The 26,406-nt window shown below is 34.1% G+C and overlaps 1 protein-coding gene across 2 annotated transcripts in view; it reads left to right on the forward strand.

Annotated features, from left to right (window-relative positions):
* CFTR (CF transmembrane conductance regulator) overlaps window positions 1-26,406 on the forward strand; it is a 181,622-nt gene that overhangs the window by 73,975 nt on the left and 81,241 nt on the right. For both annotated transcript variants that reach the window (XM_010389332.2, XM_010389333.2), the window contains exon 12: window positions 26,000-26,094. In XM_010389332.2, the coding sequence (XP_010387634.1) occupies window positions 26,000-26,094 (95 nt within the window). The remainder of the gene's footprint in view (window positions 1-25,999; window positions 26,095-26,406) is intronic.

Genomic DNA, 26,406 nt, shown 5'->3' on the forward strand with positions numbered 1-26,406 from the left:
TTTAAGAAGCTTGCAAACACATAAAATAAATGCAATTTATTTTTTAAATAATGGGTTAATTTGATCACAATAAATGCATTTTATGAAATGGTGAGAATTTTCTTCATTCATTAGTGAGACAAATGTCCTCAATGGTTATTTATATGGCTTGCATATAAATGATATGTGGTATCTTTTTAAAAGATACCACAAAATATGTGTCTTTAAAAATATACTCCAAAAATTATTAAGATGATTTTAATAATTTTAATAATACTATTGCCTAGTGGAATGAGCATTGATCTGCCAGCAGAGAATTAGAGGGGTAAAATTGTGATGATATTGTATCCCTGGCTTTGAACAAATAACCATATAACTTCTAGTGACTACAGTTCTTTGATGCAGAGGCAAAATGAAGATGATGCTATTACTCATTTCACAACAATATTGGAGAATGAGCTAATTATCTGAAAATCACATGAAGTATTCCAAGAGAAACCAGTATATGGATCTTGTGCTGTTCACTATGTAAATTGTGTGATGGTGGGTTCAGTAATTACTGCTGTAAATGTTAGGGCAGGGAATATGTTACCATGAAGTTTATTGGCAGTATACTCCAAATCATATTTCTGATTCAAAAGCAATATCTTTGATAGAAGGCATTTGCAATTCCTTTATATAATCTTTTATGAAAAAAATTGCAGAGAAAATAAAATGTAGTTAAAAATACAGTATCCAAAAAAAATGGAAAAGGGCTAACTGTGGATTAGATAGAAATGGCAATTCTTATAAAAAGGGTTGCATGCTTATATGAATGGCTCTCCATGTATATACTCAGTCATTCAACCGTTTTTTTTTAGAGCCTCATTCTTATTTTTTATACACTTTGAGAGCATAATGAAAAGAAAAGCTATCCTGCAAAAGTTTTGGACTTACTTCAGAGAGGATATACTTCATTCCTCAAAAGGCCTTCTTCCAGGAATAGTATTTCATAACCTGGAGGTTGGAAAAATCTGGAGTTTTTACAAAAAAATCTAAGTGTTTCTAGAGGACATAGATATTTGTCTAGGAGGGGACTAGGTTGTAGGAGTGGTAGTACCTTGCAAGATAAATCATGGGCTTTATTTACTTATGAGTGGAAAAGTTTTGGAAGGTGCCTTGCAGATTTTTTTTTGTGTTAAGTATGTGTTTTCCCATAGAAATCAATTTATAAATGGTGGTTTGATTTCCTCAAGTCAACCTTTAAAAGTACATTTAGCCAAAATATAGCTTAAATATATTACTAGTAATAAATTTAGTACTGTGGGTCTCTCATTCTCAAATGAGCATTTACTAATTTCTGAACACTGTGCTAGGTCCTGGGAATACCAAGTTGAATAAGACATAGTCTATTTTCTGAAGAGTTTATAGCAGAGTCCCCTGTGTTAATAATGAAGGATTGTGTGGTATGTGAATAATATATCAATAAGGTTGTTAAAAATAATGAAAAAAGGAGAAGAGGAAGAACATCTTTTTTTTTCTGATTGCATGGGCATCCTTAAAATTATTTTTGAAGTGTACAATTCAGTGTTTTTTTAGCATATTGACAGGGTTGTATAATCATCACCATATTTTTGGCCCCTTGAAAAGAAATCCTGTGCCCATTACCATTCAATTACCATTCCTTTGTAGCTAAGTCTCTCCCATTCCAGCTTTAAGCAATCACCATCTACTTTCTGTCTCTATAAATTTGTCTCTTCTGGACATTTCACATAAATGAAATAATATAATAGGGGCTTTTGTGCCTAAATAAGCTTCTAAAGAAGAAGTTAAGGAATCATCATTCAGCAAATACTTATTAAGGCTTGCTATATTTTATACAGTGTACTAGGAGTTGGAGATGAAAATATGTGTAGAAAATGAATCATATACTTCAGGGGTTCGTGGACTAGTGGAAAAGACAAACATATCAATAACAAATCAAACTGGTGATGTAATAGAAAATGACAGAGGCATTTTTACAGGAGTGAAAGGAGGTAGCATGGACTCTATCTGGGTCTGCATGATGTGAAGAGTAACCTCCTTACACAAAGAGGCACAAGGCTAATGTCCTCTGATAGAATGATTCACCATGCAATTCTAAGGGTGACAAGAATGAAACTTAGGGCCTTGAAGGAATATTTTAATTATGAGCTGCCAATAAAGTAGAGTGAAGATTAGATTGATGTGAAGAAGTGGGAGATTAATGAGTAAATGGTCACTGGCTTGTTGAGAAGATTAACTGAGATGTACATATAATGTACCTAACACAACGTCTTGTACAAAGTAGCCATTCAGTAGAGACTAGCTTGTATTATCTCCCTTTGAGGTGAAGAAAACTGTTAGAAATAGTATTTCTATTACTGATAGTATTTCTTCTACTTATGCCTCCCTTTGAGGTGAAGAATACTGTTAGAAAACATGACATGGTATTTCTATTACTGATAGTATTTCTTCTACTTATGCCTCCCTTTGAGGTGAAGAATACTGTTAGAAAACATGACATGGGAGAAATACTCCTGAAAGCCAGTTCTTGTTAGTGACTACTGTGCAGAAAAGATGGAGGTTGGTGTAATTAAGGAGAAGGAAAGCCATGAAGCCAAAGAATTATGAAAAAGCATCAATATGAATTTTCATGATATGAATTATGAAAAAGCATCAATATGAATTATGAAAAAGCATCAATATGAATTTTATAACCACAAAGTGGTTATAAAAGATAATTATAAGGATGGTCACTTATAAATATCATAGTTGTTCTGTGTGATACAATTTACAGAAGTTGGTATATCATGTGGAAGAAAACAGCATAGGATCCTGAAGGTCTGAACTGTGGCCACACTGGCTCCATGCTCAAGAAATGGCAATGGGGTTGGGAGGTGATTCCACTTTATGTCCCTTTCAGACACATAAACATGACTCGTGTGAGTACCTTATGCCTGACACTATTCACTGTGTAGTGAGCATGGTGGGTATGAAACGACAACTTTATTATATTTTCTGTCAAAGAACTTGTAGGCTGGTTGGGGGAAAGAGACCATTTCAATATGAAGTGCTGAGCTAGAGCTACCCTTAGGGCACTACAGAAGCCTAGTTGATAGTTTTTAGCTTGGCTAGACAGTTCAGGGATCTCTAAAAGCATACACCTTGAAGACTGAGTCAAAGACAAAAAATATATTTTGGACAGAAGAAATTGTATGAATAGAAACATAGGACATGAAACTACTTGGTTGCTGCAGGATATCATCAGGATAGAACCAGATAGAACCAGAGTGTAAATAAGCCAAAAGGCCATGTCATGGAGGCCTTGTATAGCAGTCTCAAGAATTTGATTATGGAGAGCTTTCATCAGGGGATGATGTAATCAGCTTTGAAGTGTGGATATATCACTGACTGTGATAGTGAGGAGCAGAATTAAGGTGGACATGATTAGAAGCTTTGTGAATAGCAGAAAGAATATAGATTTTGAAAGCTGACAGAACTGGGTTACTGAAGAAAGTTACTTAACCTTGCTATGTCTTGAGTTTTATCCTCTGCAATATGGGGATAATACTGCCTATTTTGTAGAGTTTTGTGGATTATTCTGGCATATATAATATAAAATAAAAGTTATTATTATTGACGGTACTATTTGCTATTCTGACTAGAAGGAGAAAGACTAATAGGAAGCTATTTCAGGAATCCAGATATGGTCATGATGGACAGGAAGAGACAAGAGTTATATAGAGGAATTCTGGGAAGATAAGAAATGTCATGTTTATGTACTATTTGCATCCATCAGAAAAGGCATCAGGAAAAATGATCCTTCAGGAAAGAGTGATTTTTTTTTCTTCAAGAAATTAGAAGAGGAGAGAAATTGGTTTAAGATTAAGGACTCCATGCATAACAAAAATTGGGAGGGAAGACAGATAGAAATGCTATGGGGTTAGGAAGGAAAAATGCAGAGGTGGATTACTTAGAATTGAGACATCTGATGAAGACAGAGGGATCACAGCTTTTGCTAACAAAGTACTAGCGGAGGATGCCACTAGGTGAGGTTTAATAAATAATTGTTGACAATAGGCTGCATTTAAAAAACTAAACAATTTATGCTTCTTCTTTGCCTAAGTGTCAAATAAAACATTCAGCTTTTTATTTCAAAGTATCTCTGAGTCCCTGTTCCCTTTTTTGTTCTGCTGACTTTTGTAACTGATTTAGGCTTCCTTAGTCATCTTATGATAGAAAAAATCACCCAGGCATTTCCTACATTTCTTGTATTTTTAAAAAATGTAATGGATGTAATGAATTTTAAGCAAATGTAATGAATACAATGAGTAACTTAGTATATGCTTTTCTTCTCTATACTGAATGTTTCATATATGTTCTTTTCTATGCAACTACATGGTCAATTCCTTGAAAATATCAACTCCGAAATCTTTATTTTGGTATACTCCATGTAGCACATTGAGAGAGTATTAAACTCTTGTTGGATGACCGTTTCAGAAGTGTTTTGAAGTAGGCATGTCAGTTGCAAAAATTTTGCTCAGCAAATGTTCTGTCTCACAGTCTCAAGACATTGAGCAGATGATTACATGGCAGCATGTGATTGCTGGGAGTAACAGATAAAAGTAACTGAACGTGCTCAGTTTTCTTGATAGTGAAAATCAAAAGTGTCCCCTATTTTCAGTGGCTTAAGATTTTCCATTTTTGTGTCTTTGGTATTGTTGTTAAATAAGTGTTCTCACCTTTGAAAAGGCCAATAAGAATTCAATACACTATAATGCCTGTGTGCCAAATGAAGGTGCCCTTTTTTTTTTTTAAGTGTGGAGGAGTTTTGATCATAAGAACTTGAAATACCTACAGAATCCTTTATGGTTAAGCAGCTGGTGCCAGCACAAGAATCCCCCAATATGTTCTCCATGAAGCTCCGTTCACCAAATGCAAACATTCATGATTCAGTATGTTTTCATTTTGACTGCCAAAGTTGATCTGTTTCTTAATATATTACATCTAGACTTGGAACTGGAGATGAGAACAGAATATTATCTTCCTCATTTTTGTGTTTTTGTTCAACTCTAATGTCTGCAAAGCACTTGCGTATGTAATGATCCTTGATGTCATAAGAGCAGGCAGGTAAGTGTAAAGTTGTCTGGATAGGAGAAAGCATGCACAACATATTTCACATAGTTTTCTGATTTCAGTTTGTTTTTGGAAATTATTCACTCAGTGAGATAGCTTAAATGCGTTATCACGGGGAAGGGCATGGAGATAGTTCTGTGTTGATAGAAAACTTGTAATGTACAGCCACGAGTGACGAGTCAGGTTCGGATTCTTCACCTTCAGTCCTCCTCTTTCATAAACAGCTCCATGTTCTGTTTTACATATTCTACTTTAAATATAGGTTATAGAAGAATGAATTTCTAGGCAAAGTGACACTTATTTTAAAATACTATTATGTATCTCTGTGCCCATTAACTTATCCTACCATTTTTCTTCCCCTGTGTCCAGACTACCTTTAGAATCTCCTAAATATTTGTAGCTTTTGTAAACAGCACTGGAGACTTTGCTAGTTTAAAAGGAGAAATCAACATAATTAAGCCCTAGTTAATACTTTTGGAACCATGTAATGGTCTTCATTAAGTAAGTGTCTGTCATGACAGCCATTGCATATACATTATAATAAAAATTTATTTACTGTGTAAGTTGAAGAAGGTAAAATCTGGATGTAGTTTCTAAACTCTGCTTGGCAGTTCTATACTTAAGTCACTAGAAGAAAAAAATTGGGAGGGAAGCTGATAAGAATTTACTGAAAGAAAAAATACTTGGGAGGGAAATTGGCAAGAAGTATGAAAAAGCTTGGGAGGGAAGTAAGCAAATAAATGAGTTAATGACTGTTCTGGAAAATAAATTATATCATGCAGATATCACATGACTGATTAAATTTGAATTTGACCTCCTGCTTTCCAGGTCTGGTAAAAACTAACCTGCAAGAACTTGAAACTTAACGTTTGAATGGTCAGTCCACCACTGTAGGAGAATTTATGCTCATTCAGTTGGGAGAACTGAAAATAAAAAAGTATCATAGGAATTAACATTTGCATTCAGTAGCCAAGACATAATGGACATCTAAAACAGGAATTTGAGGCCAGGTGTGGTGGCTCATGTCTGTAATAACAGCACTTTGGGAGGCCGAGGTGGGTGGATCACAGGAGGCCACGAGTTCAAGACCAGCCTACTAAAACACACACACACACACTAGCCAGACATGGTGGTGCACGTCTGTAGTCCCAGCTACTTGGGAGGCTGAGGCATGAGAATAGCTTGAACCCAGAAGACAGAGGTTGCTGTGAGCTGAGATCGCGCCACTGCACTCTAACCTGGGTGACAGAGTGAGACTCTGTCTCAAAAATAAAATAAAACATATATTTGAAACAATTGAACTATGTCCCTTAAACAAGAATAAACATCACTAAATGACTGTACCTTGAACTACCTGTAATTTTCTCCTGATAGGTAATTAAGCTTCAAAGCACTGACACTTATTTACTGTAATATGAAGCAATAACTTAAAAAACAAAAACAAAAAAAAAAAAAACAAACAAAAAAAACTATTGAACCAGAACCAAACAGGAATGCTATAGCATTTTGTGAACTAAACTGCTATTTCATTTCATGTGAGCCCTGGAACTTGAAAATAAATGCTAGCTAACATCTGTGAACAGAACAGACCCATAAGCACTGTGCTAACCACCTTTCATGAACTGGTCATTAAATCCTCACTTTCCATTTGTCTAGTGACAGCTTCACTCGGAGTTTGCAGTCAAAGTGAAAACATGCTGAATTCCAAAAGTGTGAGCTGGGTTTTAGAAGTTAATCACAATTCTGGAACTAATTATTAGCTTAACAAATGAGAGTTCTTATGTCTCTAAAACCAAAATAGCCCTAAGTCTGTCCCTCCTAGTAAGATTTGGGTCGGTCAATGGAACAGTAGTATATAAATATAATTATAGCTGTCTAGGAGCAAACTATCCTATGAATAGATAATAAAATTAAGACACTGAAGCCATATTTTCATATTAAAACACAAAGTAAAACATCATTGTTTTCCAAAGGTAAAAGCCATACTGTATCATGATATATATATATATATATATGCCCGATGTTTCAACCCTCTTGAAGAATTGAGATTCTTGACTCTACACTCTTAGCATTTTCTATATTGAACAGATGTCTAATTTAAGGAGGTCAAGAGAAATCTTACACTTATTTTTTAATGGTACCTTAGATATAGAAGGAAGCTCAGAAATCTCTGGCTGATTCTTTACATCTGCAGATGATCATGTCACTAGGCTTCTGACTCTATAGCCATAGAAAAATGTTCATGAAGACCTTTCAGGAAGGGAATGTTGGTATTTCTAAAAATTGAGTACGAGTATTCTCTAGACAAAACAGCTCTTGAAATGGTAGATTGTATTCTCATTATTATATGTCAGAACCAAGACATTAATACCTACTTTTTATTTACCAGGTTTAGTTATCCTTGAATTAGATTTTATAAATTAAAGAAATAGATTTCAATAAGTATCTGTTGAGTTCTTAGTATGGACACACTGTGTTTGGCACCAGGGATGTTGCCTGCAAGTATAACAGGAGTTCGAATTTGTAATGAGTTTATGATTTACAGATATTTTAGGGGTGAAGATATATACATATATATGTGTATACATATATATACACACATTCATTTAGTAGTATTTACTGCTAAATATTTTATGAGTGCAAACTTTGAACTAGGGACTGGGTCAAACTCTAGGAACATATTTGATGACAGAGACACAATCCTGTCTTCAAGGAGCTTTCATTCTAGTAGAGAGGATGAAAACCAGTACAGTTTGGTAAGTTACATGATATTGGTTAATGTAGGGTTCTTATGTAAGTCTAGAGAAGTAGCATTTAATCTGGTCTTAGAAGGTCAGGAAAGGTTTCCTTGGAGGAAGTGATATTTAAGCTGAGAGAAGATGGATAAACAGGAGTCATCTGAGTGAACAACAGGGAGAACATTCCAGAAAGAGAACAAAATGTACAAGGCCTGATGCCAAGAGAGAACGTTCATTGCATTGGGGAACTATAGTCAGTTCTGTGTGGCTGGGATGTAGAATGAAATGAGCCTGGACGCAAGAGAGCACTTTGCCTTGTGGGGAAGCTATAGGTATTACAGTAAGGTTGGAGTCTGGAAAAGTTTGGAGAGGCCAAGTAAGATTCCCAAGTAGCCATTGGATCAAGGTCCTTAATCTTACAAAAACTTATGCAAATAAATAATAAATAGATGACAACCCAATAATCAAAAATAGACAAAACATATAAGAAGAAAATGTATTAAAAATATTCAAAGCATTCAACATATACAAATGTGTTCAATCTGATATATAATGAAAGAAAAGTAAATTAAAACAACATTGGGCATGACTAACAGTATGAGGGAGCCTGAGGAGAGGCAGCATTTGAAATTTCAGTACAGAAGAGAAAAGGGGTGACTTATAGAACAAGGAGACAGAAACCATAGAACATGTTTGGATCCTTTTCATGTGGGACCCTTTCCTGAAGTAGGATGAATACAAGTAATGTGTGTGGATGCAAATATGAGGTAGGATGTAATGGGAAGTTGAGCGAATTCATATTTAGTCATTCATTCAAAAATACTTAATTAAGCTATTGCTGTGTGGCAAGCATCATTCTACAAATAGAGGACGCAGTGATAAGCAAGACAGTTTGTACTCTGGTGTAGCTTACCTTCTACTTTGAGAAGACAGATTACAAATAGGTTAAAAGTCAATAATACGATGTTTCAGCATTTACAACAAAAAATTAGGGTGATATATAGAGTGCCCAGGAAAGTGCGTTCATGGACCTCTTCATTCTCTCCTCTCCTGGTGTCATAAGCTACTGCTTCATTCATGCTGCCATTTCTCTTTGTTTATGTTTCCAGTATAGTACTCACCACGTTATTACTATAGAGCCACCTGATGAAGGTGAAGGTGTCCATCTCCCTACTTCCAAAAAAAAAAAATAAATAAATAAAAACCCAAAAACAAAAAAAGAGCCAGAAAGACAGAAGTTCCGCCACTAACTTTCATGTGTCACTTAACCAGTGAAATCCAATTATTTTACAGCACTCTAGCTATAGAAGAGTTTGGGGAATGTAGTGTTTAGTGTTCTAGCCTTTGTAGCACAGGAAGTGCCTGGAAGGAAAGGAATTGTGTCTTCCGCAGTTGCTTTTCTTTATGGGGAAGTGCTGTAGCCCAAATAATATTTTAGGAATATTCATCTATTGTCAATATGCAAACTGGAAGGGGATAATGAAAATGTTGTGGTTAAAAGTTTATGAAATATTGTTATTCACATTTTAAAGCAAAAAGGGGGAATGTTTAAGGGACTTGTTTAAGATCACAAGTCTCATAATTGGTGGCACCAGCAATACAATCCAAATCTAACTACTTATCTTTTTGCTATGCCCTATTAGTGTTCATATTAGAAAAGAAATTCTGTCTCAGACACTAATAACTTGTTCTTTGAACACCAATGACTTTAAGTTAGAACTTCATACTAGTTAATTTAATTATGGGGTCGCAGTATTATTAAACTATCAAGACTGTAAATTTTCTGTTTGTAAAGGAGATTATGATAACAAAGATTAGTGAACTAATGATATTGAGAATTCTATGACATAATTTTGGAAAATATTTTCAGGATATTTATTTTTGTGTAAATAATGCCTTCAAGCTACCATTATCCTAAATAAGTGTATATTTGGGGAAAACCACCTATTCTAACACACTTGAAATTTAAATAAGTCAGGAAATTTTTTTCCAGATCTCCCAAATTATCTTCTTCTTTTTCCTCTCCTCTTGGGAAAGAATCTCTTCATGCCTCATAATATCAAATTTAAACTATGGAAGTCCAGGTGGTGGACAGTCAGCAAAGGGGAAGATGAGAAGCTTGTGTTACAAAGCCAGCTCTTGACAGAATAAGGATCTGGTAGGAACTGCAGAAGTAATGGGTAGGTAAGTATGAAGGCCAGCTGCTAAGATCTGAATTACAAAGCAGAAGACTTATTTACTAGGGAGCTGGAAAACATATTAGGAAATCCAGAGCAGGAACAAATTTCAAGATAGCACAATAATATAGCAATGAAGTACTGAGAAAAGAGTTTTTTTTTCAGGGATTGGATTTATTCTAGCATTTTAGGTAGCATTTTGGGCATTTCTAAGTGGGCAGACTTAGAGGAGGTAGTTAAGGAATTAGCAGCTGCTAAATGCCAATTCTTAGACCAGTTGAATCAAAGTCATCTAAAAAGCTTTCAGAAACCAGACTTTTTAAGGGCCATTTGAGATTCTCAAATCTAGAGTCCAGAAATCCATAGCTATATGAGTATAAGGTAGAGCCAGAATAAGAAAAATAAAGCAGTTTGTTTGTTTCAGGTATCTTTTCTAATATTAGTTCCCTTACCTCAAACACCTTAAATCACTGCACTCTATAGCCATTCTTTTAAAAATGCTTGAATTATTAGTTTCAAAAGCAAATACAGATCTACACACATATAGAAATAAACATTAAGGAGATAAAGATATTAAACAGAGTTATATATACTTACAAGTTCATACATATATATAAAACTGAATATTAAGTGTGATATTAGTGACAAAATCTCTTAACATCCATTATGTTAGTGCTTTTTGTACCTTTTGTTGGGTCTAGTAAAAATTGCATTGGAATTTGAGTTTTCTGCTATACATTTGGTCGGTTCCTATCAGTGAAGGAAAAACCTTTTATTATTATTTTTTTTTATTTTTTGAGATGGAGTCTTGCTTTGTTGCCCAGGCTGGAGTGCAGTGGCATGATCTTGGCTCACTCCAACCTCTGCCTCCCGGGTTCAAGTGATTCTCCTGCCTCAGCCTCCTGAATAGCTGGGACTACAGGCACCTGCCACCAGGTCTGGCTAATTTTTGTATTTTTAGTAGAAACGGGATTTGCCATGTTGGCCAAGCTGGTCTTGAACTCCTGACCTCAGGTGATCTGCCTGGCTCGGCCTCCCAAAGTGCTGGAATTACAGGCGTAAGTCACCGTGCCTGGCCCGTTTTTATTTTTCAAGTTGTTGAAGATTCTTAATTCTCATGCTTTCTAGTGGTGATTAATCTGTAGCCAATATTTCTATATATAGCTATTTGTAATCATGTTTGACTTAGGTCAACAAATGTTCTTTCCTAAGAAAACAGAATCCCAATTTTAATTTCTAAATTATTTAGTATCTATTTTCTGCTGTGGAAGTTGAATTCTGTTGATATATATCATACAGGGCCATGTAGCATTCTCAGCTACACATTCACATGTACAGTAGCTGTATACAAAAATGTTTAATTCATTGTCTCTCTCTAATACTCTCTTGGCTCTCTTATATTCTCTCACACACTCTACTCTTCCCTTCCTCTGTTCTTTCTACCTGTTCCCTCTGCTCCTACCACATTTATTCCCCCCTTGTCCATTTTCCTTGTGCATAAAGCACAAGTGCTTAGCAATTATTAAATGTTAATAACAATGACACTAACCACCCAATGATTTAGTGTTAATGACATGCTTTATTGAATGGCATTACCTCTAAAGTTCATGTTTCCTTTACCCAACCAAGCTTCTTACCCTCCTCCCTTACCACAAGCATCTATATTGTCAAGGTTGTTATAAAGAGTAACAAGCCAGCCACTAGAAAAAGGTTTATGGTGTTTTCCTATCTACAAAGTCACAGGAAGCTCAAATGTACTCAGTAAATATTGCAAAATTACACAGGACCATTAAATGTAACACTCCGCCCTTTCTTTAAAGTTGTGTCTCTCTTTCTGCCAATATAGCAACTCCCTGTATCATTGCCCTGTTGTATGTGCAAATCAGAGTTAATAAGCTTTATATTAGCAATTACTCCTTAACAACTTCTGGTTTGTTTGGTCCAGTTGAATAATGTTAACACTTAAAAAAATAAAATTATAAACATTTATGTGAAAAGTGCATATATCATATTGGATATGTTGTTATACACTCCTTAATAATTAAGTTAATCTTTATTGCACACTTATTATAATATCACTTTGACCTTCTCTAGTACTCTTTATCTAAGTATGCTCAAGTGCTTTACAGTCTCAAACAGACCCAATGTGTTGTATGCACAGAATCCTTGGAAGCTCACATTTGTCTTTCTGACCAGTTTGTTGTAAAGGAAATGAGCCAAAAAAGTATCTAGATGAGTAGCTCAAACATTAGTACACATAGTAATCACAGGTTAAAATGCAGATAGATTACCCTGTTCAAATTCTCCTGAGTAAGAGTAGGTGAAGCATTTTTTTTTTTTTTAATATAAGCTCCCCAGGTGATTCTGAAATTTGTCCAAGGACCACATGTTAAGAACTAATGATCCAAATAATTTGACTTTTTATCTGTAGATTAAACCATGCTGAGAAAATTATTAAAAATTGAAATGGCAGTGGAGGATGGTTTGGAAGAAAAGGTTTTCAGGGCCCTTTCAACAAGAAAATTAATTGAACACAATATTAAAACTCTATATTTGGTTTAAGACTAAGGCTTTGTTTTTAAATCTCAGTAATTTTTATGTAACAGGTCAATTCATTCCCAGAATCTTAATTCCAATGAATGATTTCCCACAACAATTTTTGTGGATAACTCCAAGGGACCTCAAAGGAAGTTGTAGTGTGAACAAAGAGAAGTATAATTTGTCCCTGTGTGTAAGGTTTCTCTAAGTAGCACAGGCTCTCATACTGCTTTTTAAAAAAATTATGATAGCATCAAGTGGAATTAATTTTTTTTAGATTATACTTTCACAGAAGGGAAAATCTACTGTGAAGGCTGGAAAACCAATACCCTTAAGATAAATATATTACCAGATTTCAGCACCCTTAGTAATCAGCAAAGATAAATGTTTAACAGTGTGTACAAAATGAAGTGTTTTATGTTAAATCAATTAGAGAAAGTCAAACACTAATAACGTGGTTACAAATGAACAATAAATTAGGTAATCAGAACAGGTACAGGCATTAATAGGAGGATATTGGTATTATTAATGTATTTTGTTTTAAAATAATGAACTTAATTACAATTCTCCTCCTCCTACCCCCACTATTTTATTTTATTCCAGTTTCAGCAGTTTCATATTATGATCTCTGAGGCACTTATTATTAACGTTATCCAAATGTACACATTTCTCTTTATATAAATGTTTCAGTCCAGAAAAGGAGGCCAAATACATTGCCTCAGAACATCTAATCTTTTCAGATGTGGGAATCTTTTATTTTCACACTTTTAAAGGTAATCTGTATTTCTGGTGTCTATTGTAGACAGAAAACTTTCATATGACAACACTCCTATTTTCTTAACTCCGTTGATAGGGGCCAAGACAAATTCTAAGTAGAACTTTTTAGCCTGCTCTTACCATCGTTCTTTCAGAAAACCTCCAGCTTTAGACAATCGCTATTATGAATTTGACATGTACTTTTCCAATCCATTTACATAAATTTACACCCATGTATATGTATACTTATCTATGAACAATATTTAGTAGCTTTTTTGTGTGTGGCTTTAAAATTTATATAAATGGTATAATTTGTGCACATCCTTCTTTAATTCGCCGTCTTGGCTACCGTTATCTTTTTGGGATCTAGCTATGCTGCTGGTATGTAGAATTCTATTTCATTCTTTTTTTTCATTGTTGTTTTGTACCCATAATGTGTCACATTTTATTTATTCCTTCTGTTACTGATGGACATTTAGATTATTCCAGGGTTTTACTCAATACTGCAATGAAAATCTTTGAATTTTTCTCTTTTGCACATACACAAAAGACTTTTCTGACATATTATCTATAGGTGAATTGTGTGGTCACAGGATACATTCACACATTTTAAATTTCACTAGATACTGCCAATTTGCACTTTGATATAGCCATACAATTTACAGTACCACTGGCCACTTATGAAAGTTCCCATTTCTTCAAATCTTTGAAGGTTCTTGTTATTAACAGACATATTAATTCTTGCCATTCTGATTTGTAAATCAGAATCTCTATTGTTCTATCTCTAGTTCTAATTTGCAATTCTCCAATTACTTATATGATGCTATATATTTTCATGTTTGTTAATCATTCTGATTTCATATCCTTTGCCAATTATCTTTTTGGTAAGTTATTGTGGCGGCCATGAGATTGCCTTACAGAGGCCTTGCTAGAGGGAATATGATTGAATGAGAGCCCCAGATGCTGTGTATTAAAATCCTTCACTGAGTTTGTCTCAAGATTTCTCCTTGCACATGAATGAATGAGTAAAGCTGGGATACTAAAGCAGATGTGTATTTGGGAGATATGAGACTTCTTTAGTGGCTGATTTTTGGCTCACAAATGACTTTGCCAAACCTTCCTTAGACTGCTCAGTGTTCTAACATCTTCTATCCAGCCTTCTACCCTTCTTTCCTTTACTAAGGGATTGAATTTACTTTGATGTTTCATAACCTCCTCTGCCTCCTTCCTTATTTCCTTTTATACCATTATTTCCCCTAATAAATCCTTGCACATTTAATACCATTTTGCCATTAGCAACTTGCAAGTCCTGGACTAACACAGTTCTGTACATTGCGTTACCATCCTCTAGAGTGGGATCTTTTGTTGTAGAGAGTTTTAAAATTTTTATGTAGTCACTTTTATCCGTATTTTTCTTTATGGTTTGTATTTTTGTGTCTTTTCTTTAGCATATTTTCTAACAGAAATAATAAATTTTTTTATTATTATATATAAAAATAATTATATAGATAATTATAGAATAATATAATAGAATAAATATTTATATTTTATAACAATATGGTTATATATTATATAATAATATGGTTATATATGTCTAAATATAATAAACAAAATTTATTATATTATGAAATATAAATAAATATTGTTATTTTATAATATAGAATAATATAATAGAATAAATATTATTCTCTATTGACAAAAGTTTGAAAGTTGCAATCATTAGAATTAATTTTTGTATATTGTGTAAGTTAGGAATCTAATTTTATTGTTTTCCATATGGAAAGCCATTTGTCCCAAGATAATTTTCTGAGTAGTGTCTCCTTCCCCTATTGTCATTTTGACATCTTTTTTCTAGGTTCTGATCTATGCATGTGTTTCTTTATGGAAGAGTTGGCCCTTTGTATCTGTGAGTTTTGAATACATGGATTCAATCAACTACAGATAGAGAATATTTAGAAAAAGCATCAGAATTGAACATATATATATTTTTTGCTTGTCATTATTCCCTAAACAATATAGTATAACAGCTATATAGCATTTACATTGTATTAGGTATTGTAAGTAATCTAGAGATGATTTAAAGTATACAGGAAGATGTGCATATGTTATATGCAAATACTACCCCATTTATATAAGGGTCTTGAGCATTCATGGATTTTGATATCTACAGAGAGTCCTGGAACCAATTCCCCACAGATGCCAAGGCACAACTGTATTTATTCTATCATCTACTTGTTTAATTTCGCATCAGTATCTACATTTAAAATAACAATAACTTTATTCTGTATCTTTTTTATTACTTAGGATTAGAGAGTAGAGAGTTTCCTCTGGTGAGGCATCATAGTGTCTCAAGCTGACCATAAAGACAAGGGAGGGCTAGGATCAGTAAAGAATGGGCAGAGGAAGATACAATAGATCTCCTATGCGTGAAACAAAAGTGCCGCTCAGAAGCCTGCTCTTTCATTAAGTTGTCCTCTATACCCTCACTAGATTTGTAAGCTCTTGAAATCAGAGGCTATACCTTAATTGTCTCTGGTACCTACAATACTTCACTCACTGCTTGGAACATATTGCCTGCAATAATTAAGCCTGCTCTGTCTCCCAAAGCATAGAACAAATCTAACCAGAATTTACCACAGTCGTTATCCAAAAAACCAATTACAATTGACCCTGGGACAATGTGGGGGTTAGGGGTGCTGATTCCCCATGTAGTTGAACATGTTGCATAACATAATACATAACTCTTGTTATTATGTAACAGGATTGAAGATGATAAATCTTTGGAAAGTAGGGCAAATAAATTCTTATGATTTTCATATCTTCCACATATGTTTTACTTTTTTGATAAGAAGTGGTAACCCAGTTCAGAAGGAAAATGATCATCCCCTTTTACTTATGCAGGATATCCAGTCTATCTTAGCACCATAATAGTGAATGATGGAAATCAAGCTCTATGAATACATTCCTATGTACATATATATGGCTATATAGTACACATGCATGCACATATACATATATACACTTTCATATATGTGTATATACATGTCCATATATGTATGTATATTCAAATGTATATGTGTATATAGCCAAGTTATTGTGCAGTTGACCTTTGAGCAACATGGGTTTGAACTATGCAAGTCCACTTACACATAGATTTTTTTTTCCATTTCTGCTACCCCTAAGGTAGCAAGGCCAGCTCCTCCCTTTGCTCTTCCTCCTTAGATGACTCAACATGAAAACTATGAGGATGAAGACCTTTATGATGATTCACCTCCACTTAATGAATAGTACATACATTTCTTTTTCCCCATGGTTTTCTTAATAACATTTTCTTTTCTCTAGCTTGCCTTATTGTAATGATATAGTATATAATGCATATAACTACCAAATATGTGTTAACTGACTGCTTATGTTATCGGTAAGGCTTCTGGTCAACAGTAGACTATTGCTAGTTTAGTTTTTGGTAGTTACAAGTTATATGTGGATGTTTGACTGCATGGGGAGTCAGCACCCCAACCCTCATGTTGTCCAAGGGTGTTGTCCAAGGGTCAGTTGTAATTGGTATTTTGGATAGCAGCTGTGGTAAATTCTGGTTAGATGTACTATATTTGTAAATGAAAATCACATTGATTAAATGTTTTTGAGGAGAGCATTTCTAAGGGTAAAATCTTGTCTAATGCTTGAAACATCTTCAGTTTCCTATCAGTTTAGATCTTTTTCAAGTAATTCTGAAAATCTCTCTTTTAAGCTAAATTTAACACAATCAAATAGCCAAATATTTAAGTTCCACTAATGAAGATATCTGAATTTCTGTTAAAACTTGAAGATATATGGTAAACCCTTCTAATATAACTCTTCTTTCTCTCAGTCAAACCTTTTTTTTCCTAACAGTTGCTTTGCTTCTTCTTTCAAAGTCATGCTTCAACAAGGTTGCTATTGAAATGTCTGACTAAGCATGTTAGCTATATGATAAGATGGCTGGATAAGAGATAAATATAGAAAATTTAGCCTTTTTTTTTCTACTTGCAATAACCCTTTAGGAATTAAAATGGAAAACTAATAACTATTTGATTCATAATAGTAGCAAACCATAAAACATTTAGACATAAATCTACTAAGAAATTTGTAAGATATATATGGAGAAAATTGAATTGAATAAACCCTTATTGAAGTACATAAAACAAGACCTGGATTAATAGAAAGATCATGATTTTTCATAAAATTTTGCATCTTAAAAATGTGAACCCTATCCAAATATATGCACATTTAACAAAATTGTAAATATACCCCAATAATGTTGGTTTTGAAATTTTGTTAATTGGAACTTAAGTTTCATATAGGAAGAAAAAATAAAAAATAAAAAATATTTAAGAGTGCATGCTTTGTATACAAATTGCCTTAATTGGAATCCTGGCTCTATCATCTATTAGCTGTGTTATCTTTGGGATGACATCCATCTTTTCTTATAGATATGCTTAAAACAGTGCCTGACATACAGTAAGCACTAAATATCCATTAGCTATTCTTCTTATTATTTATGTTATTAGTATTGTTAATATTTGTTATTATATGGGAAGACTAAATGACCAAAGAGAGTCAAGAAATTTATGAATAAGATTTATGCTTTGTCAGGTATTAGAGCCATTAAAAAAAAACCAAAGTGCCAAAAAACCTGGCAAAATGTTAATATAGGAATAAAAAAATGGATCAGAGGAACCAAACAGAAAAGCCAGAAGTGGATCTTAGGAAATATGAGAATATGATATATTATAGATGCTAAATGAATTCATTAGAAAAAATATTAATTGAATAAATCATGCTTGCTATCCAAGTAAAAGAAAATGAGGTTAGATTTGTGTTTCATACCATATATAACCATAAATTTTACCTTGATTAAATTTTTTAATTAAAAAATAGCAATAATATTTGAAAAGAAATATAGGATCCTCAATGTATATCAATTACCTGAAGGGTGGGTAGTACTTTTCAACAAATACAGGAATTAATCACTTGGAATACTAGAAGAAAAAAAGATAGCAAACAAATACAGGAATTCCAGTTTCCAACAGATACAGTGATTTCATGAAATGTTAACTGTGCACATGATAGATGGTCTATGGATAGTATAAAAGAAAAAGAGAAAAGAAAAAATGTTTTTTAACATATGCAGCAAAAAAGGTTGTTAACATCTATTACATACAAATAAAAATGAATATATAACACAGAATTCAATAAAAATAGACATTTCACAGGAGAGCAATTCAGATGTTCAGTATTTACAATTTCATAGGTATTAAGGAAAATACAAACTAAAATGGCAAATTAGCAAAAATTGAGGTGTGATTATATTAATATCTATTGGTGGTGGTGATTATGGGGAAACAGGTACTTTCAAAACTTGCTAATGTAAATATAATTCTTTTGGTTGTTTTGTAAAGGAACCTGGCAACGTCTTTTAAAAATAAAGAAAACGCATACTTTTGACCTAGCCATCCCATTCATGAGAATATGTCTTAGAAAAATAAGATCACAAAATCATAGAGATTTATGTGCAATGATATTATTGGTAGGTTTTTTTATGAGGAGGAGTGTAGATAGTAAATGCCAGGGAAAGTCACATAGCACCTAATAAGTGTATTTATGAACTACACTTTCAGTCTAGTCTAGTCCAGACTGCAAATAAATGTGAGCAAGTGAACTCAAGCACAGAATTGCTTGAAGGAAGGTTGCATCAATCTGCTTTCTTACAGTATCTTGATATTGACTTATCAAGAAAGTTACTGTGGTGTTGATTATTAAAATATTTATGTATCTAGGTATTTTTCATTCAGTAGTATGTTATTCAATTAGCAACAAGTATAGGGATTTAAAGATATTCTTGTTTGTTTTTACTGCTGAAACATATTCTAGTGGAAATTTCAAATAAACAGTTAGTCTTCCTAAATTTAGCAAGACACATTTTCTCAGAAAAGACAAGGTAAAGAACTTATATGTCTTCCCTCAATTCGTTTATAAGAATATAAGATGAATAAAAATATCATAGCACAATTTAGCATTGTAAAATAAAATTAATCGGTCATTTCTAGTGTGGTCATGCTTGGAAGGTGAAAGAAGTCAAGATCTTGTCTGGGAACATCATGTCTACCTTGACCTCACCCTTAAGAATCGTAGCCTTTAGTTTAAAATCACATGGCTACATACACACCAACTTCAACAACAGTACATCTGGCAAGGTCATGCAAACCTGAGACTTGAGCTTCTGATTCTAAGTCCAGTGCTTTTTCTGGACATCATCTCTTGTACATGCCTTATGATGATATGCTAATAAAAGCTATGTGATCAGGCCTTAAAAATCTGCTTTTTTTTTTTTTTTTTTTTTTGGTAATGGCAGAATGGGGCATATTATCACGTCAGGTAAGCATTCTATTCAAGGATAAATGGAAATGAATGTCATACATAGGTCACTGATAAGAGAGTTACCAGTGTTTGAGTGTATATTATGGGCCAGCCCTTTATATTAAATTACTTCAAATTTTTACAACTGTTAAAGGAAGATATTATTATCCCCATTTTATAGATGGACAAGTTAGGGCCAGAAAAGACTTCCTCAAAGCTATTAGTCCTGTAATAGAGACAGGGCTAGAAAACAGGTCATTTTGCTCTTTGACTAATGTTACCACTCATGTTTTGTATTTTGTGTAAAGTTTTATTTCATTTTACTTTATTTATTTTTTGAGACAAGATCTTACTCTGTCACCCAGGCTGGAGTGCAGTGGAGTGATCATGGTTCATTGAAGCCTTGACCTCCCGGGTTCAAGCGATCCTCCTACCTCTCAATCTCCAGAGTAGCTAGGGCTACAGGTGTGTGCCACCATTCCTGGCTAAATTTTACATTTTTTGTGGAGACAGGGTTTCATTATGTTGCCCAGACTGGTCTTGCACTTCTGGGCTCAAGCGATTCACCTGCCTTGACCTCCCTAAGCGCCAGTATTACAGGCTTGAGCCACCATGTCCGGCCAAGTTTTATTTTAGAATTAAAAAAAACAAATTTCACTTGGATTGTTACATTTTATCTCATTGCTTTATATTTACAGAATTTATTTATAAATGCTACTTTCTTAATTTTCATAGTTAGTACTCTTTATGAAACATAAACTATTTTTTGACCCAGGTTTTTGTTAGAGGAATTGAGTCAGAGAGCTGTTAAGTAACTGAGATTTCACAATAAGCCAGACAGACAAGAGTTCAAATTCTGGGTCTCACATTATCCAATTCAATATTCCAGCTTTGTTACTTATTGAGCAACCACTACAAGCACAGTTTACATGACATCTGATAGCTCTCAAAATGGATTTTACAAACATAATTCAGATTTCAACTCAGCAGTGACTCAGGAGGAAGGACACTTGGATGCATTTCTTTATGGCATTTTTCCCAGGGTACACACAACCTGGAAGATCTCCCAAGTATCAGGAAAGGTTTCACCCTGAGGAATCCCATTCCCTCTAATCTGGGTACAAGGCGAAGGAGAATACTCTCTCTCATTAGCCATCTCCCCAGGCAGGCCTGGGCCCTCCTGGAATGCATGCCATGGCTTACTGACTGAAAGTGTTGAAAAGACCAGGCACTGGGGCACACTACACTATTCTTAAAATAAAAAGGAATCAGAGTAGCTTGTGGTTATAATTGAAATGGACAGAGTAACATGGTGCCAAGAAACTATTAGCAATTCCTTTCCTAAATCCCTCATTTTCTTAAAGCATTTTCTCCTTTTCCTCAACAAGGTTTAAGTTAGGATTTGAAGAATGATAAGACTAAAAGGAGGGTTGTTTCTGGTCTTTGGAGGAATTTGATGTTCCATTCGATCTGAGCGTGCAAAGCCTGAGTTCACATGAGATCTTCTGATCTCTTTTTCTAATATTTTTCACCTTATTCATACAGGAAAAAAGGAAGGGAATGCTTTATTTTCATTCTCCCTCCTCCTATTTCCTTGACTTGTTTAAAATATAAATGTTATAGATACCTAAGATAGAAATTTGACTGAAACAGCCTCTTAATTATTTTCTTAAAAATTAATGTAATAAAATCACATTGTAGTCTTTGGACATTTAAATCTGGAAGGGATATTTTATTTTTCTTTTTTAAAAATTTAATTCAATAGTATTTGGACTATAGGTGGTTTTATTGTTACATGGATACGTGCTTTAGTGGTGATTTCTGAGATTTTGATATACCCGTCACCTGAGGAGTGTCCACTGTACCCAATATGTAGTCTTTTATCCCTCCCCCGTCCCACCCTTCCTCTATTGTCCCCAAAGCACATTTTATAATTCTTGTGCCTTTGCAACCTCATAGCTTAGCTCTCACTTATAAGTGAGAACATGCGATATTTGGTTTTCCATTCCTGAATTACTTCATTCAGAATAAATTGTCTCTAGCTCCATCCAAGTTGCTGCAAAGGCCATTATTTCATTCAGTTTTTTGGCTGAATAGTATTCCATGATGTATATATGCCAGATTTTCTTTACCCACTTGTTGACTGACAGGCATTTAGGTTGGACCCATATTTCTGCAGTTATGAATTGTCCTGCTATAAACGTGTGTGCATTTTTTTTCCATATAATGACTTCTTTTCCTTTGGGTAGATATCTAGCAGTGGGATTGCTGGATCAAATGGTAGTTCTTTTAGTTCTTTAAGGAATCTCCATACTGTTTTCCACAGTGGTTGTACTAGTTTACAATCCCACCAGCAGTGTAAAACTGTTCCATTTTCAGCACATCCTTGCCAACATCTTATTATTTTTTGACTTCTGAATTATGACCATTCTTGCAGGAGCAAGATGGTATCTCATTGTGGTTTTAATTTGCATTTCCCTGATAATCAGTGATGTTGAGCATTTTTTCCTGTGTTTGTAATTTGTTTGCATGTCTTGAGAATTGTCTATTCTGTCTTTTGCCCACTTTTTGATGGAATCATTATATATTTTTTTTTCTTGCTGATTTGTTTGAGTTCCTTGTAGATCCTGGATGCTAGTCCTTTATCGGATGCATAGTTTATGGATTTTTTTCCCACACTGTAGGTTGTCTGTTTACTCTGCTGATTATTTATTTTGCTGCACAAAAGCTTTTTAGTTTAATTATGTCCCATCTATATATTTTTGTTTCTGTTACATTTGTTTTTGGGATCTTAGTCACGAACTTTTTGCCTAAACCAAGGACAATAAGAGTTTTTCCAATGTTATCTTCTAGAAATTTTATGTTTTCTGGTCTTAGATTTAAGTATTTGATTCATCTTGAGTTAATTTTTGTATAAGGTGAGCGTTGAGGATCCAGTTTCATTCTTCTACATGTGACTTGCCAGTTTTCCCGGCACCATTTATTAAATAGGGTATTCTGTCCCCACTTCATGTTTTTGTATGCTTTGTCAAAGATCAGTTGGCTTTAAGTATTTGGCTTTATTTCTGGGTTCTCTATTCTGTTCCATTGGTCTACTTGCCTATTCGTGTACCAGCACCTTGCTGTTTTAGTAACTATAGCCTTGTAGTATAATTTGAAGTTGGGTAATGTGATGCCTCCAGATTTGTTCTTTTTGCTTAGTATCCCTTTAGCTATGTGGGCTCTTTTTTAGTTCCATATGAATTTTAGGATTTTTTTCTATTTCTGTGAAGAATTATGATGGTATTTTGATGAGAATTGTATGGAATTTGTAGATTGCTTTTGGCAGTATGGTCATTTTCACAATATTGATTCTACCCATCCATGAGCATGGGATGTGTTTCCACTTCTTTGTGTCATCTGTGATTTCTTTGAGCAGCATTTTGTAGTTTTCCTTGTGAAGATCTTTAACCTCCCTGGTTAAATATATTTTCATGTATTTTATTTTATTTTATTTTTTGCAGCTGTTGTAAAAGGGATTGAGTTCTTGATTTGATTCTCAGCTTGGTTGTTGTCAGCAGGTACATTTTCTAAAGTATGGGCTGTAGTTCCTTATCTTCTATCTGTTTCTTATTGACACCTTCACTTTTCTTGTCCTTTTTTCCCGCTATTATCTTCTTGACTTTTTAATATATAGATATCTGCTTCTCCTGACAATTTTTGCTTTTCCAATTTTCTTTCTTTTTCTCCTCTGCACACATTTATTTATTTTCTTCTATGTAGTTCTTTATTTTTAACTTAATATTTGATTAACTTGCCTTCCCTGTCTCTCTTCCTTCTTTCCATAAATCTTCATTGATTGCCTGTGCTAGGCTATGATTCTATACCCTCTAAATCCATAATCTGTTTTCTGTAGTCAACTGTGTTATAATCGTACTGTCAAGATAATTACTTAGTTTTAGTACTTAAAAATATTTTGAAATTTTAGCCAGTTTAATTAATACAATGTTGAGTTCAAATCTGAAAAAACAAGGGAAAACTATAATAATTTAGCAACCTCCTGCTTTTTAATAATGTATTAGAAAATATGCCTCTTTTTCAAAAGCCTACAGGGAATCTATTCATACAAGGCAAAAGCAAACCATTCTCTTCATTCTCTTTTTTTCCGCAAAAGATTTAAGTGCTTTTTTGTTTGCCTTTTTTTTTTTAAGATATAGAGTCTTGCTCTGTCACCCAGGCTGCAGTGCAGTGGTGTGATTGTAGCTCGCTGTAGCCTCAGATTCCTGGGTTCAAGCAATACTCCTACCTCACCCTCTTGAGTAGCTGGGGCTACAGGTGCATGCCACCACGCCCAGCTAATTTAAAAGAAAAAAATTGTGTAGAGATGGGTCTTGCTATGTTGCCCAGGCTAGTCTCAAACTTCCAATCTCAAGCATTTCTCCCACCCAGCATCCTGAAGTGCTGAGATTATAAGTGAGCCACTATGCCCAACCAGATTTAGTTTTTAAAAAGAGAATGCGATTTGAAAAGGGAAAAATGTGAGGCAGGGAGAGAAGAAATACACACATGAGCTGTCCTGTAATTGCTATAAAACTGAAATCTTCTACCTCACTAAAGGAGCACTTCCATGAACACCTCTAAATTACCTTATTACCTTCTAAATTAGGTGTGAAGTCTACCTTCTAAATTATGAGTGAAATCTACTGCAGTTCTTGTTATTTGGATGGAATCCTAGGCAAGTGGTCCAGTTCATGAGTTGAACAAAAGCGTGCTCATTTAGGCCAGGTAGAAAGAAAGAGCTATGTTTTACAGGTCTCATAACCACAGAAGGTCCTCCCCATAAGCAGTGCTTATGGGTATTAATGACCTCTCTATGTTTTATTTCTCCAACGTCTGAGTAGCAGAAGTCCACTGAGTCCTGCTACATCTCCTCCAACAGGTCAGCATTTTTTTCACAGGCCTTTTGTCACTCTAGATCAGAAATGTTGATAGCAACAGTTCCTTGAGGGCAGTGGCCAGCATGATTCCAGCCAACAGGAGCTGCCAAATGGTTCTCAATACAAATGACTACTTATTAATACATTTACTTTGTGCATTTGGAGTTTTGCATGTGAAGTCCTATTTATGTCCATATGATAGATAAATGAAAGAAATGAATAACAGAAGTAACCATTTTGACACTTTAGATATAGATAATATTGGATTATTTCTGGATTGTGAAAGAAGAAGGAAGAAGTATATGGAAGAGAATTTTTAATAGAGGGAAGGAAGAAGGAGGTGGAAACAAATGTACAAGGATGGGAGGAGAAAAGGGAGAGTGCCTTTTTTTTTTTTTTTTTTTTTTTAAGGCTAATGAGAGTTTACTGCCTATCTAACTCTTCTCATTCTTCAAGACTCAGACCAAATCCCATCTGTTTGAAAGCCTCTAGGGTATTCTATCTATTGTATACTTCAGTTATGTGCAAAATTAATTTGCCAATTAATTGTGAACTGTTTTATAAACTATCTTAAAATGGTTAGTTAATCTTTGGGATGGTATTTAGCCTTCTCCAGGATTATGACTTACCTTCTAAATTAGACATATAATGCCTAGGAGTCAAGGACTATTTCTCATAAATTCCAATCTTCTTTTACAATGCCTAGAATGGCTGTTGCCACAGAAATGTTCATTACCTAGGAGAAAGGATGACAGGAGAGGCAGAATGAGTGGAGAGAGGTCATGGGAATGAAGTGCTGAGGATAGATGAGGAAGAAAGCTGTTTTAGTTGGGAGGATAGGTGAGAGAAGTATGGAAAGGAATTGCCTTGGAACCATGGAAGCCCAGTGAAGATACTTCGATCCTGCAGAGGTGTGACTAGTGTTCTTTTAGTTTCTGTTATTGGAAGGTTGATTCATTTTGGGAGATTTCTTTTGAAAAGAGTGAACTTAAATTGGAGAAAAGTGCATTTTAGTATGTTGATAGCATTTGAATTTGTAAAATGGACCTATGGATGATCTACACATATTTATATGCCTATAAATATATACATATTTTATGTTTTGGTATTTTATAATTATTATTTAATGATCATTAATGACATTTTAAAATTTAAATAAAAATTTACATCTAAAATTTCAGCAATGTTGTTTTTGGCCAACTGAATAAATTGCATTTGAAATAATGGAGATGCAATGTTCAAAATTTCAACTGTGGTTAAAGCAATAGTGTGATATATGATTACATTAGAAGGAAGATGTGCCTTTCAAATTCAGATTGAGCATACTAAAAGTCACTCTCTAATTTTCTATTTTTGATAATAGGACATCTCCAAGTTTGCAGAGAAAGACAATATAGTTCTTGGAGAAGGTGGAATCACACTGAGTGGAGGTCAACGAGCAAGAATTTCTTTAGCAAGGTGAATAATTATTGGTCTAACAAGCATTTGCTGTAAATGTCATTTATGTAAAAAAAAATTACAGATATTTATCTATTGCTTTATATTCTGTTTCTGGAATTGAAAAAATCCTGGGGTTTTATAGCTAGTAGGTTAAGAATCACATTTAAGAACTATAAATAATGGTATAGTATCCAGATTTGATAGAGATTATGGCTTATTCAAAATCCATGCCCATATTTTGGTGTCTGTATATTTGTTTGCCTCATGGTATAGTTTACTACAAATGGAAAACTCTAGGATTCTGCATAATACTGGCAAGAGAAGATGTAA

The sequence above is a fragment of the Rhinopithecus roxellana genome, chromosome 6 (genome assembly GCF_007565055.1).
Source record: "Rhinopithecus roxellana isolate Shanxi Qingling chromosome 6, ASM756505v1, whole genome shotgun sequence".
Taxonomy (NCBI): Eukaryota; Metazoa; Chordata; class Mammalia; order Primates; family Cercopithecidae; genus Rhinopithecus; species Rhinopithecus roxellana.